General features: G+C 43.3%; 2 protein-coding genes and 2 pseudogenes across 2 annotated transcripts in view; 1 reads left to right on the top strand and 3 right to left on the bottom strand.

The window, feature by feature from the left end:
* Positions 1-16,744, bottom strand: part of LOC114510901 (zinc finger protein 211-like) — a 251,805-nt gene that overhangs the window by 103,329 nt on the left and 131,732 nt on the right. The window lies entirely within an intron of this gene.
* LOC114511776 lies at positions 1,280-1,380 on the top strand (annotated as a pseudogene).
* On the bottom strand, positions 8,700-10,155 carry LOC114510893 (protein YIPF3-like). The gene is given in 2 exon segments (XM_036013480.1): positions 8,700-9,337; positions 9,340-10,155. Coding segments are annotated over 2 exon segments (1,041 nt in total). The 5' UTR covers positions 10,082-10,155; the 3' UTR covers positions 8,700-9,038.
* On the bottom strand, positions 11,323-14,864 carry LOC114510805 (annotated as a pseudogene).

Here is a 16,744-nt window from a genome sequence, read left to right as displayed (position 1 = left end):
AGGATAAAAGTTGGTGGGATTGGTCTGGTCAGGCTCTTAGGCTTGACTAAAGAGCTGAACACCTAACCAATGGAAACTTGAGTACTAATAACTCATGACATAGATGATATCATAATTAATCTTTTACCTGGAACTGATTATGATGAAATGACAAGTGTTGCACATTACTTGAGACCAAAGCCATGCTGCAATGAGTATTAAGGCAGTGAGTGTGATTACAAGGACTGTGGTCATGGAAGAATTCTTTTGAGTTTATCTTATTGCTTGCAAGCAAAAAAATAATAATTTTTTTAGTCCCAGTGTGAAAAACAGAATGTTGTGAGGTACCCTTAATAGAGCTCTGATTCCTGTGGCTACATTAATTAATCATAGTGCTGAAAGTCAAAACATTAATGTCTTGCAAAATTATAATGAGATTTGAATACAGTATCACAATTTTTCTGAAGTAAATATAGGACACTGATTAATAAAATGGGATTCAAAATTATGAACTAGGACAATGAGTTAGATGCAAAAGAAAAGAACAATCTTGAATCTTAAGTGACTGACTCTCTCTTACCAGGTGTCTGGGGGGACTAGCCTTCCTCCACTAATACCACCTGAGGCAGCCACCTGTAAAGAAATGCCAATTCTTTGTAAGATTTACCAGAACAACCTATAACTAATACTAATTCTTTGCATGACCTAGAAAAATAATGGACACATCATAAAATGATGATACTTTGCCAGTATTTTTTTTTTCATAAAATAAGGAGCAACTATGGGTATGGGTTTCTCACCTATTTGACCAGGAAGGGTAAAATATATTAGTAAACCAATAAAATATATGAATAGACCAAATTCATTGACACAGTGAAGTACTAGAGAGTCTAGTAGATTGCTAGCTTATGAAGCTGGAGGAGGTGGCTCTAACAGTCTACCTTTTCAACTGACTGTGGATTCAATGGCAGTCTTTTGTTTAATGAGGCTGAGATGCCACATGGTATGATGTACAAGACAGAATTGAAACGCTTAGGGATACAGTGCTGGTTTGACGGCAGATATACTAGAATTGTTTTTAAACTTTTAATAAGATACTTATTGATTTTTAGAGAGGGGAAGGGAGGAAGAAAGAAAGAGAGACTAACACCAATATGAGACAGAAATATCAACTGGTTGCATCGGGCATGCCCCTAACTAGGGACCTGGCCTGCAGCCCAGGCATGTACCCTTACCAAGAATCAAAATAGGCAACCTTTCAGTTCACAGGCTGGCACTCATTCAATCCACCAAGCCACATGGGCCAACCAAGGCTCATGTCCTAGTATAGGAATGACACATAGATTAAAATGGCCCCTGTGTAAGAATGACATGCAAATTCATGAAGCTTTCTAAAAAAAAGGAAAAATAAGGAATAGAAATATTCACTGAATGTATTATGTGTGAGAAGTACATATATATATATTAATGACATTAACGTGTGAGAAGTGTGTGTGTATATATATGAATGACATTATATATATATATATATATATATATATATATATATATATATATATGACATTATTTTCTGTATTTCATAATGTTGACATCTTGAAGGCCCACAGACTGGAAGAGACTCCCTCTCCCAGAACTACCTAATTCTAAAAGATAATAAAAAACCTGTCCAACAACCTGTGTTTCTATCTTATGTAAACCAACCAATGCAGAGCTATAACCCAATATACTTCCTTTATCTGACTCTCACACAACAAGCCAGTATTTCCCCTAAATCAACCCAGGGCTAGGTACCAAAATACTAGGGACCAGTCACATTCCCCAAAGCCTGCCAGAATTATTCAAAGTCACCAGTCCTACATGGTGTAAGCTACCCTGCCTTGCCTATCTCAGGAAAACTACAAGAAACACCTGTGCCCATGTTCTCCTCATTCCTGTCTTCTGACCAACACCGTTGCTTTCCCATGTGGTTGTGTGTGGTACAGCGTGTCCCTGCTCTTGGGAACTGTAAGTAATGAAAACTTCTTACAGATACTTTAAACTCTTCATGTCCCCATTCAGTCACTTCTGTAAATTACAACACTATGGGTATAATTGAGATAACCGGTGTAGGGAGCTGGGAGACTGACTATGTTCAACCAAAGGGCATGCATTCCTGATTGCTCTTGGCTAACTGGATTCAATGAAGAGCCTATAACGCCAGGGAAGGCACAGCTGGTTCTTGGCCCAATTGCACTTCAGTTGCATTTCTTTATGCTGTGTCTGTGCATGCTGTCAAGCGAGCCCATGATCATTTACAAGACGATCACAGAGAGGAATGGGGAGGAGTGGTCAAGGCTAAACTCGCCTGCTAAATTGGTGGGAAAGAAACTGAGCTTCCTTCAATTCTTTAGCATGTCTCTCAATGTCCATGACAGTGACAGTGATTCCTGGGTGGCAGCTCAGTGCTGAAGCACAAATTGGAGGGAGCACCCTGCAGTGATATTAGACGGAAGACCAACAGGGTTTAAATACAAATCACTTTATATGGTGGTGAGGGCCAGTGATGTTCTTGGGGCAACACTGATGACCCTGTCTGGGATGCCAGGGCAATGGTGCTGCCTTCCATGAGGACAGGAAGGCAGGAGTTTGCAGGGAAGATGCAGCATGTATGTGGGAGGGGTTACAGGTCCTCTAGTGATGTCTGGGTGTTGTTACTAGATGGTCTCACCTCACAGGAAGGGATTCTGGGGTCTGGCTGGATTTGCTATTTTCCCTCAGAGACAGGCAAGAAAACAAGATTGATGTGACCCGGAGTGGTCCACTAAATCTTCCCCAGCTCAGACTCTTGCCAGCTGGGCATCCTTTCTGAGCTGAAGATCCCTCCTTTGAGAAGTAGACATAATAAATATTCACCTGCGGGATAATTGCATGGGTGTTAAATGAGACAATCCTCCACAGATCTCCTTAATGTTAGCTCATTATGAAAAGATGCATGGGGGTTCTTATGGGCTGAAATGTGTGCTTTGAATCCATACTCTGAAGTTCTAACCCCAGGGCTTAAGAATGTGACTGTATTTGAAAACAGGATCATTTAAAGGTAAAATAGTCCAGAGGGTCAACTGGTGTCCTTAGAAAAAAAGGTTAGGACACAGACACACACACTCATAAGGCCACATGAGGACAGAGAAGACAACTATATGCAAGCCAAGAACAGAGGCATCAGGAGAATCCAATCCTGCTGACACCTTGACTAGATTTCTAGTCTCCAAGTGTATGAGAAAACAGATTTCTGTTGTTTAAGCTGCCTGGTATGAAGTCCTTTGTTATGGCAGCCCAAGCAGACTAATTAAGGGTCCATTGTCATCCAGGAAGAAGGTCTGCAGACCATCCTGCAAATGAAGAGGGACCCAAGAGGAGGATTTCTCATGGTGCAACTTTGCTGGAAGAGAAGAGAAATGCAGTGGGTCAGATTTCCTGAGACACTGGGCTGTGGACTAGGGATCAATGCTTGGATCCCCAGACTAACTGGGGGTCACTAGAGATTGCCCTCCCAATCCCAGCCCAGGTTCAGTTTCCACTAGTGGCAAGTGGGGATAGTGAGTAGACAGGCTTCAGGGGTTGTGGGAGGATACAAACACCTCAAGAGCCAACAAAGGGGCTGGCCTTGGAGTCCTGATCTTTCTGGAAGGTGAAGTGGGTGATGGGGCAGCAATACATTTGGGAGAGGGGGTCAACCCAAGGAGAAAGTTGAGATGTTTATACCTAAGGTGCCTTCTTGGGTTGGGCAGGTTGGCTGGGTTCCCACCTGCCTCTTCCCTAAACTCTAATCCTCCAGCCAGGAGGAGACAAAGAGTGACTACATGGCCTGGACCACCCAAACACCATCATGGGACCTCGAGTAAAAAAGTGGCCATACTTCAAGGGTCCTCTGAACACCAAATTAAACTTATCCAGCTTCTACCCTCCTTGGGATTTGAATGTTTCCAGGCTAAATTAGATCATTTCTTTGCTGAAAAGCTACTGCCATTAGTTGCTGAAAAAGTGATTTTTTAAAAGATCTTATTTATTTACTTCTAGAGAGAGGGGAAGAGGGGGAAGAAAGAGAGGAAAAGAAACATTGATCATTTGCCTGTCATACCTGCCCCAACCTGGGACCAATCTCACAACCCAGGCATGTGTCCTGACTAGGAATCCAATCAGTAGCCACTGGCTCTGTGGAATGATGCCCAACCAACTGGTCCACACCAGTGAGAATTGAAAAAGTGATTTTGTTTCCAACCCTGAATGATCCCAATGTTTTATATCATGTGTCACCCAATTTATGGGGATTATTATAAAATAACTCTATTGGGTAGTACCTCTGACTCAAAAAACTACACTATCACCCACAATCTTCTGGAAAAGTTGAAAAAAGCTGTGGCATTCTTAAATTAAAATCAGCAGAACTTTTAAAAGCCTTTGAGCTCCCTTGGCCAAAGGTATTCTCTCACTTGCCCTTATGATCATATAGTCCACTCACTCAGGGGCAAGTCAGTTATTTCTGTTGAAGTACTGAGTGGAAGACCCATGTGTTCAGGGATTTCAGCTTGCATACCAGAGTCTACCTATTATATGCAGGCATAGCAAACTAGTACAAGGAGCACAGTTGCTATACTCAGTCCCTATCATCAACTCATCAAGCCACCTTGTGGACCTGAAAAGAAATATGAAAAATACATGGCTGTCCTTCTAAATGCAGTCAAAAAAGGTTGAATTACAGTGAACAGAGCAGGAAGTATAAACATGAATGTGCCAAAAGATACAGTCCCTGGTATCAATATCTGACTTCTGACAAGGCTCTTATTCATCATTTCACAAAAGCAACTCCCGACAACTAATCTTTCCTTCTCCAAATACAAAGTGCATTCTCTCTAAGGGAAAGTAAATTAAGAAGTATGTTGTTTACTTTTGTTCTGTGTGATGAATTAAAAAAACTCTTTTCTTCCAAAGTTCTATTTCTCAACATTAGCTCATATAATGGCTTTGTGTGGGTGTGATTTCAATCTTTTTTCACCTTTATTGAGGTACAATGGACAAACATGTACAATATTAATAATAGATGTGATTTTAAACATATGCATTGTGAAAAGCAGCTTAAGACTTTTGATTTGGGAGAGGTGCTTCTTTTTTCTAAAAAAAAGTTTACAATTTACTAAAAAACCCAGAGAAACTGGAATTTGTGAACAGCTAAAGGTGTAACTATGAAAAGTCACTGTTCCTGGCTGGCGTAGCTCAGTGGATTGAGCGCGGGCTGGGAACTAAAGTGTCCCAGGTTCAATTCCCAGCCAGGGTACATTCCTGGGTTGCAGGCCATAACCCCCAGCAACCACACATTGATGTTTCTCTCTCTCTCTCTCCCTCTCTCCCTCTCTCTCTCTCTCTCTCTCCCCCTCCCTTCCCTCTCTAAAAATAAATAAATAAAATCTTTAAAAAAAAAGTCACTGTTTTATTTATCTGACAAATGGAAGTTAGAGAAGTCTAAGAAGAAGTCTGAGTAGAAGAATACATAGTTTATACTCATGTCTGTATTGTAACCATCTGGATTACATAGAAATAATTCAGAATTTTAAATTTAACATGCAATATTGAACCAACTATATAATACATCAACACCTTAATAAACAATTTTTCAGTGGACAGAGAGGCAAGTGGTACACATAGGTGAATACACTTAAAAGACACACCAAATGAAAGCCATAAACATATATTTTATATCCTAATTGCAATCTACCTTAAGTAACTAATAAAATTCAGCATTATCATATTTTAAAAGTATTTTTGTGTACTCAGGTTATCAGGTCCATACATTTTATTTTATTTTTTAAAGATTTTGTTTATTTTTAGAGACAGGGGAAGGGAGGGAAAAAGAGAGGAAGAGAAACATCAATGTATGGTTGCCTCTCACATGGCCCCCACCGGGGACCAGCCTGCAACCCAGGCATGTGCCCTGACTGGGAATCGAACCCATAACCCTTTGGTTCACAGCCTGTGCTCAATCCATTGAGCTACACCACCCAGGGCTAGGTTCATACATTTTAGAAATGCATTAAGAAAAGCTTACACATTGACATAACAGGAAGTTTAAGTGAAATAACCCACTATTGTGCCTGGGGATAGAAGGAAGTATCACCATGATGATGGATACGATGGAAGGCTAAGATAGGATTCATGGGATTTCATAACAATATTTTATTTATGGATATATTTGAAAATAGACATTACAAAAGAAGAATATGTCCCAGTATCAGTAATTTTACTTGTCAAGGAGGAAGCACTGAAAAGGGCAGAAGGTACTGGTTTAAGGGATGCAAGCATGTATGGAAACATCAAAACTCTATGGTAAAAAAAAATTGTATGTTTTAAATCAATTACACTTATATAAAAGTCTTTTAAAATGTTTAAAACTTACCACTTCCTAATTATTTGTTATAATAGATGTTTTATTGTATTTTTATGCATTACCATTCACCTCCCTTATGTTTACCTCCCCCCACCCCACTGTTGTTCACGTCCTTCAGTCCTTTTTCCTATTTCTCGACCACTTCACCCTCTACCTTCCCCCTATCAGTGTTAAGGTTATCTATTTCTATTATCAGTATGCTGGAAAAAAAATATACTCATGTGCTGCTAGAATAGTTTACCATCTCGATGTTCAGTGACATCATTTTGGCATTTCAGAACTTGACCATGGTGAGAGTTTTTACACCAGGGAAATTGACAAAGATTGCAAACCTAGACTTGACTTAATGTATCATTGAACATTTAAACTTAAAGAAAATGGTGTAGAGTAGAATGTTCACAAAGCACATTATACTTATGTGTGATACGTTAGGGTGGCTGGTGATGTGGGCTGTGAAAGAAGTCACAAAGAAAATACAGAGAGAAAAGTTTAATTCACTTTCCCCAAGAGGAAAGGGGCCAAGTGCAGAGAATTATGCAGGTGCTGAGGTGCTGGGACTTTGAGGTTTTATTGGATTATAAAAGGGGGATCGTTTGCTATTGGGGGCATTGCAACTCAGGAAGTTCCTGCTGGTTTTGCAGAAGCTGCAGCTGGGTCCAATGTTATTTGCCTGCAGCTGTGAGGGACAGCTAGTTACCTGTTCTTACTTTTCCAGTTTTCCTATTCTGGGAACATAAGCTCATAACAGTAAAGTGGCACACATGTTTAATAAGGTCACAGGCCTGCTTGGCAAATGGCACCAGCTTTATCCTCTAATTTTCCCTCTCAGTTTTTAAAGTTATTTTACAGCTGTACTTCAGTACTTGCCGTTATTTCATTCTGGAACTCATGATGAATGCTGAAACTGACAAGTACTCAGCAGGCAATGAATGATGAAGCATTTTCTCTTGTGGCCAGCATCATGACTCATACAAGTTCTAGCAAGTGCTATGAGTCCCTAGCAAGCACTGAGTCATTTTTTTTTTTTCTCTTCAAAATGCAACGAGTACAGGGTTTGGAAGTTCTGAAGTTGATGAGTACTGAGGTATGACTATATTCTTAATGATTTGGGGGGATTATGGACAAAGGTCTTGTCTTCTTATGTCTACTTCCTACTGCTTAGGGATGTATAGTTGTCCCTACATGAGGGTCTGGGTATGGGTCATTATAGGGAAGAGATTGGAATTGGGCAGCTCAGAAAGTGAGAGCTGTGGCTGGAGGCCATTTGTGGAGGGAATCTCCCAGAGGCTGGATGCTCTATTGAATGTAGGATATGAAATATTTGAGAAGACATGGCCAAAAAGCGAGAATAAAGGCTGCTATAGGCCCTAGGCAGGTAGTTAGCCAGGAAAACCAGGACAAGATACTGACCTAAAATCCCACCAGTCAAATCCTCCTAAGGCTCCCTCTTTGTAGAATTTGTTGGCTTTGTGAATATTTTAAAACTTGTTTTGTATTTTTCCAGATCAGTTAATGAAAAAAACCCCAGCAATCTTTGTTAGGCATAGCACAGGTCCCTCCCTGGTTAGCCATTAGGTCTAAGGCCCACCTATTCTGTAGGACTACTCCTTCCAGGAAGGTGATTTGTTCTTGCAGGGTATTAATTTGGTTGACTAAGTCAATTATCTGTTGAGTTACTTTTAAGGAGAGTCACTGGGCTGTAAAAATGGAGTTCAAAAGGCCTCTGATGCCAGTCCCTACTCCGACTGGAATGCTAGTTATGGTGATTATGACTAAGACCCCCTTTTTGACTCTTGTGGGTTGGGAGTATAAAGGGAAAGGTATATTGTCATTGATGAGGGTGAGTTTGGGAATAATTTTAACAGGAGTACAAGTGCCTGTCCAGTTAGCAGGTAAATATAGATAGGCCTAACTCCCTGCAGAAGTAGGTGTGATTTCTCGAGTTGAAGAAAATATTAATCATGATATTGAAGACTTGTATAATCCTTTACTGCATGTCTCAGTGTCCTCAGAGGTCGCAGCTAGAACAGTTCCTGCCAGTGGGAGAAGGCATGCAGTGTGAATTAGAAGAGAAATTGAAGACCCCGTTGAAAGGGGGAATTGTCAAGTCCCAGCCAATATTACAATTTTGGAGAGTGAATAACTTTTTATACTTACCAGTTTGTTCTTTGTTTTGGGGCTGGAACCAGAAGTTATGATTACTTGAAGGGGCACTTGTTCTGGGGGCCTGGGCAAATAGAAGTCCAAAAGTAACTAGCTTGCTTCCACATGATAGATATATTGGGGGGCTTGGGGATATAGATTTTTTTTTTCCAGATGCCAATATTTTAATTACCAAGTCTATTATTTAGCAAGACAATGTGGGAGAGATAAAGAGGAAGGAAGGGGTAGGTGGTAGGAGGGCCTCAGAGGCACTGACCCACTTTGTGCACTGGCTGCAGAGCCCTGCAGTCCTGGCCAGGGGTGCCGGCCCTGTGCCCTTCAGAAGCCCCGACGGGTGTCAAAGGAGGTGCTTCAGTGGCTACAGTTCGGTGGCAGCTGCAGACCCCAACACAGAGACATATGTCATCAGTTCTGTCCTTTAGTCTTCCTTCACTCTGCAGCTGGGTTAAAGGGGGCTGGCCAGGGGTTTTAGGTGGGGTCAGTGTGACTGCAGGGTGACCACGACAGCCCTGGCTGTGGCGTTGAGCAAGGTGGCTGGAAGCCTAGCAGCAGGGAGTGCAGCAGGGAGGTCTCTGGGGACCCTCTGCATGGGTGGGATGTTGGGGCCCTCCAGTGTGTCCAGGATCCCCTCCACCACCTTGTGGTAGGCAAAATGCAGATAGAGCAGGAAGAGCATGTGCAGGGTGGCTAGGGTGCCACAGAGGAGCAGCCGCTGTGTGGGGCCCACAGTCCGTGACACCAACACAGCCACCATGCGCAGGGTGGACAGCCCCCCACCAGCAGCCAGAAGAGGTAGAAGAGGGCATGGAGGTGGATGTTGTAGGTGATGAACAGGACAATGCAGTGCCCAAAGAGGCCATAGCCCAGCAGTGCCAGCATCTGGAGCATGGTGATCTGGGCGTTGCACAGGTAGGTGAGGAAGTAAATGAAGGATGAGACTCCCAGCCAGTAGCCAAAGCAGGTGCCAATGGCTGTGCCCATCAGGGTGCCCTCCCGGATAATGGTGTCAGATGTCTTCATCCCGTGGAGGAGGATGGCAACCAACGTGAAGACCAGCATGAGAGGCCCATAGAGCTCACCTGCGATTTTCTGGGGGAAGTTGACCATCTTGACAGGGATCATGGACTCCAGGAGCCTGCTTCGCACCTGGGCGGGCTCCACATCAAAGTAGGGTCTCAGGATGTCGATGTTGGCATACAAGCTGAAGGCCCTAGAAGCTTGTCTCTTCCCTGCCTGCCACATCTGATCAGCCACCTGCCGGCTCAGCTGTCCCTTAAAGCCCTTCATGCCCAGGAATTCTCCATCCTCATCTTCAGCAGCAGCTGCATCAGCATCTACTTCTTCCTCGCGCAGACGCTGATGCAGCTCACCCATATCCTCGAAGCTAGAGCCTGAAGTATCATCCATGTTCTCCATGTCAAGCACAGCTGAGCCCCCACCCTGGATGTTTTCTTCGAACCCTCCCCATTCCGGGCCAGCCCCGTTTCGAGAGCCGCTGGCCGGCGCGGCCGTAGATGCCATGTCCCTCGAGGGCTTCCGTCGCTGAAGGTCGCGCTACTCCCGCACGCGGAGGAGTGGGAAAGATGTATCGGGATATAGATTTTGTAAAAGGGGGAGAGGTGGAGTAGTAGGTTAGGCTAGTTGAGGGAGTAGTATCCAAAGAGGCCCATGACTGAGGAGATAGGATAGACAAATGACTGCAGTTCTTAGATATATTAGAAGAGGATCCACCTGAGGGTCCCGGTGTATTCTCAGCTGTTAAGGCAGAGGAAGGCTTGGCTAAAGAGATCTACAGAGGAAGTTACTGGTCCTCAAATATTATATTGGACTTGTTGGTGTAGGTGATTGAGAGGTATGTGATTTGCTGTGAGCCTAACCCTTTTATTAATGGTCCATCTGGGTTTATTGAAATAGGTGGGGACTGGATAAGTAGGTCTCTAATTGGCTCCATTCTGAAGGAGGGATAAGAATCACTCCTAGTCCCCTCTGAGAGATGCTGGTGGACATCCAACAATTCCTGTAGGGTTGAGTAGCCTCATTGTTTAGAAAATTAAGAGCCTCCTGCACTGTAGGTAGGTAAGGGTTTTGGAAGAGAATGTTTTCCAAGGAAGAAAAGATTAGGAGTTACATTTAAGGCTTTTCTCTAGTATAAATTTTCTGGAGCAGAATGAGGGGAGAATTGTGGCTAAAAGATTTTCCACATTTAGCCCTGGATGGTGTAATGGATTGAGTACAGGCCTGTGAAGCAAGAGGTCACTGGTTCAATTCCCAGTCAGGTAACATGCCTGGATTGTGGGCCAGGTCCCCAGTAGGGGACACATGAGGGACAATCACACACTGATGTCTCTCCCTCTCTTTCTCCCTCCCTTTCCCTCTAAAAATAAAATCTTAAAAAAAAGAAGATTCTCCAAGTTCACTATACTCACTTTCTTTCCCCACAGTAAACTGGTATAAAATGAGGCTAGAGAAATGGCTAAATAATTCCACATATTTGAACACTCATGTTTTTCTCTAGAATGAATTGGACAGTGCTGAATAACACTGGAGAGTTTCATGAAGAATTTCCCACAGTAACTATACTGATAAGACATTTCTATTTCTTTTAAGATTGTATTTATTTATTTATTTATTTAATTTTTAGACATAAAGGGAGGGAGAAAGAGAGGGAGAGAAGCATCAGTGTGTGGTTGCCTCTTGTGTGCACACTAGAGACCCAGCCCACAACTGAGGCATGTGTCCCGACTGGGAATCAAACCAGTGACCCTTCAGTTTGCAGGCCAGCACTCAATCCACTGACCCACACCAGCCAGGGCTAATAGAAACATTTCTTAAGTGTGAACTTTATATCAGATTAAGTGAAATATTTGCATAACCCTGGCTGCCTTGGTTAAAGCATTGTCCTGATACCCCAGGGTTAAGGATTTGATCCTTGGTTATGCCACACAGAATAATCAACTAATGAATATATAATTAAGTGGAACATCAAATCAATATTTCTGCCTCTTCTCCTTCTATTCTCCCTCTATCTAAAGTGAAATTAAAAAAAAAAAAACTTGTCCACATGTTTTTCCACATTTGTTTCACTCATAAGGTTTTGCTCTACTATGAAGTATGATGTGTCAGGGAAAGGCTAGAGCTTTGTCTAGCTTCCCTCATTTATGCACTCATAAGGTCGTTCCCCAGTATAACCTTTGCAGTGACCAATGAGCTTACTGCTTTGTCCCACTTCCCACATCACTACACTACAAAAGGCTTTTCTCCAGTGTAAAGTCTCCAGTGGTCAATGAGAGTAGATCTTTGTTTGAAGGACTGCTACAATCACACTTAAAGGGCTTCTTCTCCCGTGTGAATTCTCTGGTGTTGCAGGAGGCTAAAGCTTCAGCTGAAGGACTTCCCACAATCACAACATTCATGCAGCTTTTCTCCACTGTGAACACTCTCATGTCTAAAAAGGGAAGATTTGTAGCTAAAATATTTCCCACAAACACTACACTTATGTGGCTTTTCTCCAGTGTGAACTCTCTGGTGACGAGGGAGGCCAGTGCTTTGGCTGAAAGACTTCCCACAATCACTACACACATATGGCTTTTCTCCAGTGTGAACTCTGCCATGTGTTAGGAGATGATATTTGTGACTAAAAGATTTCCCACATACACTACACTCATAAGGCCTTTCACCAGTGTGAGCTCTATGGTGCTCAATGATCTTACTGCTTTGTCCTAAAGACTTCCCACAATCACTACACTCAAAAGGCTTTTCACCAGTGTGAATTCTCTGATTTTTGATGAGAAAAAAGGAAAGGCGAAAAGACTTCCCACATTCACTACACTCATAAGGTTTTCACCAGTGTGAATTCTCTGATGCTGAACAAGGACAAATTTGTGGCGAAAGCATTTCCCACAAACAGTGCACTCATATTGCTTTTCTCTATTGTGAATTCTCCAGTGTTGAGTGAGGCTAGAGCTTTGGCTGAAGGACTTTTCACAATCACTACAATCTTGCAACTTTTCTCCACTATGAATGCCCCAATGTGGAATGAGTTTCAAAGTTTGTCTGAAGGCCTTCCCACTTTTGCTATTCTCATAAAGCTCTTTTCCAGAACAGATACTCTCACATTGAACAAGTTTCTGCCTGTGGCTGGCAGCTTCTTCATATTCAACTGATGGATGATGAGTTTTTCTCCCATGAAAGGCCTGCCCACTCTCACTGCCACTGTGTGGCTCTTCAGTGTTAGGAATGGCTGGATGGGGGAAAAAGCTTGAGATGGCTGGGAAGGCTTTCCCAATATCCCTACTGATGAAAGGTACCCCTGATACATAAAAGCTACACCTAGTCACAAAGGAGACCTTGTCCTTATATCCTTTCCAGGGCTTCTCTCCACTGGCAGGTCTTTGTTGCTGGTATAGGTTTCCACTGAAACAGAAGTCTCTCATACACACATCACTGAAGAATGCTTTCTGCTCAAGGTATGCTGCTTGGAACTCAGTTAGATGCAAAATATTTTTCAAGACTGAGACACACTGCTCACAGGGATGAGTCTTCTGAGTTGTTGGAGCTTTCTTAGAAACCTCCACCTGTGACTCTCCTACAGATACACTCTGCTCACAAGGGGCCTCCTCATATTCCATTTATGCCTACAACCTGAAAACAGAAAAATGCTGAGAAAATTGATGTGGCCTTTGGTAGGAGGGGCAAGACATATAACAAGGGTGTGTTAGACATAATACGATAGTTTCATGAGATTGTCTAAAACTAAGAGAACTTAGGGCATATTTAATGAAATGCTGCTTTGCAATGCTGGGCCTCTAAAGATCACAAAGAGACCTCACCAGAAAAAGGACACAAACATGGCATGCACCACATGGAAAAGAAGCAGATCTCCAATTGATGTTCTGCTAACAGTGTTCATCAGGGCTTGTCTACCAGTGACCTGGGCAAGATGTGCTGGAGATTGATTATGTCCTGTTCCTAATAAAATTCAGTAAATAAGTAGCTGGTGTCTGAAGACTATTTAAGGTGTATGAGCAACTTATAATACTTGCACTGGTCAATGCTGGAGAATATTGCAGAAGGAGCCTTGCAGGGGAATGGGTGATACATAGAGGCCACAAACTTGTAGGTAGCCAGGAACCAGGAAGTCACAGATGAAATAACAAGTCAGCAAAGTGTAGGATGGGAAAGCACAGGTAGAAATGAGGTGTGGCCAGTGGCACTTGCATCAAAACAATACTAGACACAGGATAGGTTCTTGGTATGGTATGTCTTGACCTCCACCAGTTGGCACTCATCATAGCCAGGCCTCCTCTGAGACCGTCCTGCAATGTCTACCCTGTGAAAGAACTAGTGTTCTCCTTATACCCTCTTGTATTGTACTAGACTCAGAACATGAACAATTTGAGTATTAATGAAAAACAACAGATGTAATCAGGTAGCACTGGCCCAGTGCAACTTGACATGTACTAGTATTCATGGAAAATAGTATTACAAAAAATATATACCTCAAGGGCAGTTTTACAAGAACAGCCGATGGTTAATATAAGTAATGACCAAGACTAGACACAGGCAGTCACAAAGAAATATTAGCTAAGGAAAGTAGGGCAGAACTGGAGGCCATGGATCTAAACATAGTCAACCTGCCAAGGACAGAGTAAACAAGGTAGAATATATTAGCTGTTTGGAAGACTCCTGCTCCCAGATACTTCTCTGCACTTTTTTTTTAAAAAGATTTTATTTATTTGATTTTTTTGAGAGAGAGGGGGAGGGAGGGAAAAAGAGAGGGGGAGAAATGTCAATGTGTGGTTGTCTCTCATGCACCCGCCCCACTGGCCCACAACCCAGGCATGTGCCCTGACTGGGAATTGAACCAGTGACCCTTTGGTTTGCAGGCCAGTGCTCAATCCACTGAGTCACACAAGCCAGGGCTTCTCTGCACTTTCTTAGGCAACAGGTGTTAGAACTCCTTGGGGAGTTCATGGCTCAGAACACTCCAAACAGCTTAGCATTGGAAGTCACAACACAGATGACAAGAAAGTGGGGAAAATCAGCAGAGCCTAAGGGTCAGGCTGTGGGAAACACAAAACTACCTCTGGAGAAAATAGGGAAGGAAGGTCAACACCTGAGAACACAATGAGAGATATAAAGGTCTTACCCATAGATGCTACAAGGACAAAGACTTCCAGCATTACTTCACAGTACAGAAGTCTCTGAGCCTCAACAAGGAGCCTCCACTCCTCTTGGGAGAAGGCAATGGCCACATCTGCCAAGTTCATATCCTGTCAGAATGGGGACAGTTCATTCCATGATCAGCTTCCTACCCCCGACGCTCCACATCTACTTGCTCACTCGACTCCCCGTATCAGGGAGGATACCAGGTTTTGGTGCCAACCATATCACTCTCTCCTTATATTCCCTCTGATACTGTGTCTTCCCACAACAGTAGAAAGATGGCTGGATAGATGATACCTGAGCCCCGGGTCAGGCACATTGGTCACAATGCATCTTGTTAATACAGTGGATACCACAAATGTAGGTTAGGGAGAGAAGTTGGCCATAAATATTGTGTGAGTGATTTGACACTGGTCTTGTCAGGCAGCAACCCTTCGGTCTCCTGGTTGTCCCTCCAAGTCACAAAAAATATGGCCACCCTTCAATCTATGACTCCAGTGCTGGACCCTGAGGCCATCAGTTTACTAACCTCAGCACATAATTTTTTGAACCACACTTCTCTCACACAGCTACATCCCAATGGGCACAACTTCAAAGGTAGCAATGCCCTGCCATGATGAGGACAGTGTGTCCCCGATCAGCCTCTTCCCCAGGATTCTAATTTCAACACTTCCTTATCCATTTTCTGTTTACCCTTCTCCCACTCCCATCCCAGTAGATGTTTTCCATCAGTCACTACCTCATCAAGGTCCTACTAATTACTATATCGGCCCTTAACAACAATAGGCACGTGGACAGACAAATGGAGTCTAATCTCTAGACTGGGCATGTAGAATCACAACACCCCTTTTTTCAGCAAATTCTTCTAAGGTTTCCCATATCAGTTCTTCCAGTGATCACCAGATATGGGCTCATCCTTCATTCGTTCTCATGTCAAGGACAGGGCCCTGGGGTCATATATTCACACTCTGCTTCCAAGTGCACCTCGGTCTTCCTACCATACTTCTCTCTCACAGTGCACATCCACAGCCCCAGCCTCCTCCTGTCCATGTCACAGTTATTGCCTTGGCCTCTCTACTCATTACTCAGCATATATAGTCCAGAGAAAACACAGTAAATCCAAATTTACTGTTAGTAAGTCCAAGGATCAAGTACTACCCAGACTCTGATGGTCCCCACTGACAGTGGCTAGCTACCTTGATTCCTGCTGTGAAAGCCAGCCTCTCTGAGGGTTCCTTGCTTCAACTTAACCTATCCAGAACCACATCAGATCTCAAATATGCATACCTCCTCCTCCACCTCCTCCACGGGTGCTGCACCTGATGTCCTGGTACCACTCTCAGCCTTCCTCTCTCTACCTCACTCTCACTGCACGGTGAGCCCCATTTGCCCTGTACCCCATGCCCCATGAGTCTCACAGGTGAACACATGCCCCTACACTTCATCTGTCAGCCTGATTGGGACACCCCAGGCCACATCAAGGGTCACAACAAAGTCCTGGTGAGTCTTTAGAGCAGTGAATCCCAGCCCCAGTCTCCTGTGTGAAATACTCTCAGGCTTACAATGCATCTCACATCCATTCATCCCTTGTAAGTGATGGCCACCTGTCAAATCATACTCTCTCCTCATCTCTCTACATGGCTATTTCCATTCATACCCTGTGTTGTGACACCCACATCCCACAACTAGAAGCCCCAATAAGAAACCCAGTCATCAGGCCCACCCTGTTCTTACTAAGCTACTGCTACCATTATCTTCCTGACCAGCATTCCCCATACGAAAGTGAACTACAGCTCCTCCCTGATCCATATACCCTCCACTAACCTCTGGAGAAGTCTCCATCCTGAACTTCTCACAGTTCCAGACACCCATGAACTGCTCTCTAAAACATCTCATAACCTGTTAACAGGCCAAAAATAAACTTCTGATATCCACAGCTATGGTTTTCCTTTTCTCATATGATAATGCTTCCATAACTCCCACAGCTAAAACCAAACCATGAAGTCATTCGACTCCTAC

The sequence above is a fragment of the Phyllostomus discolor genome, chromosome 12 (genome assembly GCF_004126475.2).
Source record: "Phyllostomus discolor isolate MPI-MPIP mPhyDis1 chromosome 12, mPhyDis1.pri.v3, whole genome shotgun sequence".
Classification (NCBI taxonomy): domain Eukaryota; kingdom Metazoa; phylum Chordata; class Mammalia; order Chiroptera; family Phyllostomidae; genus Phyllostomus; species Phyllostomus discolor.
The sequence above is the reverse complement of the archived record's forward strand: the minus strand, read 5'-3'. Positions and strand labels throughout refer to the sequence as shown.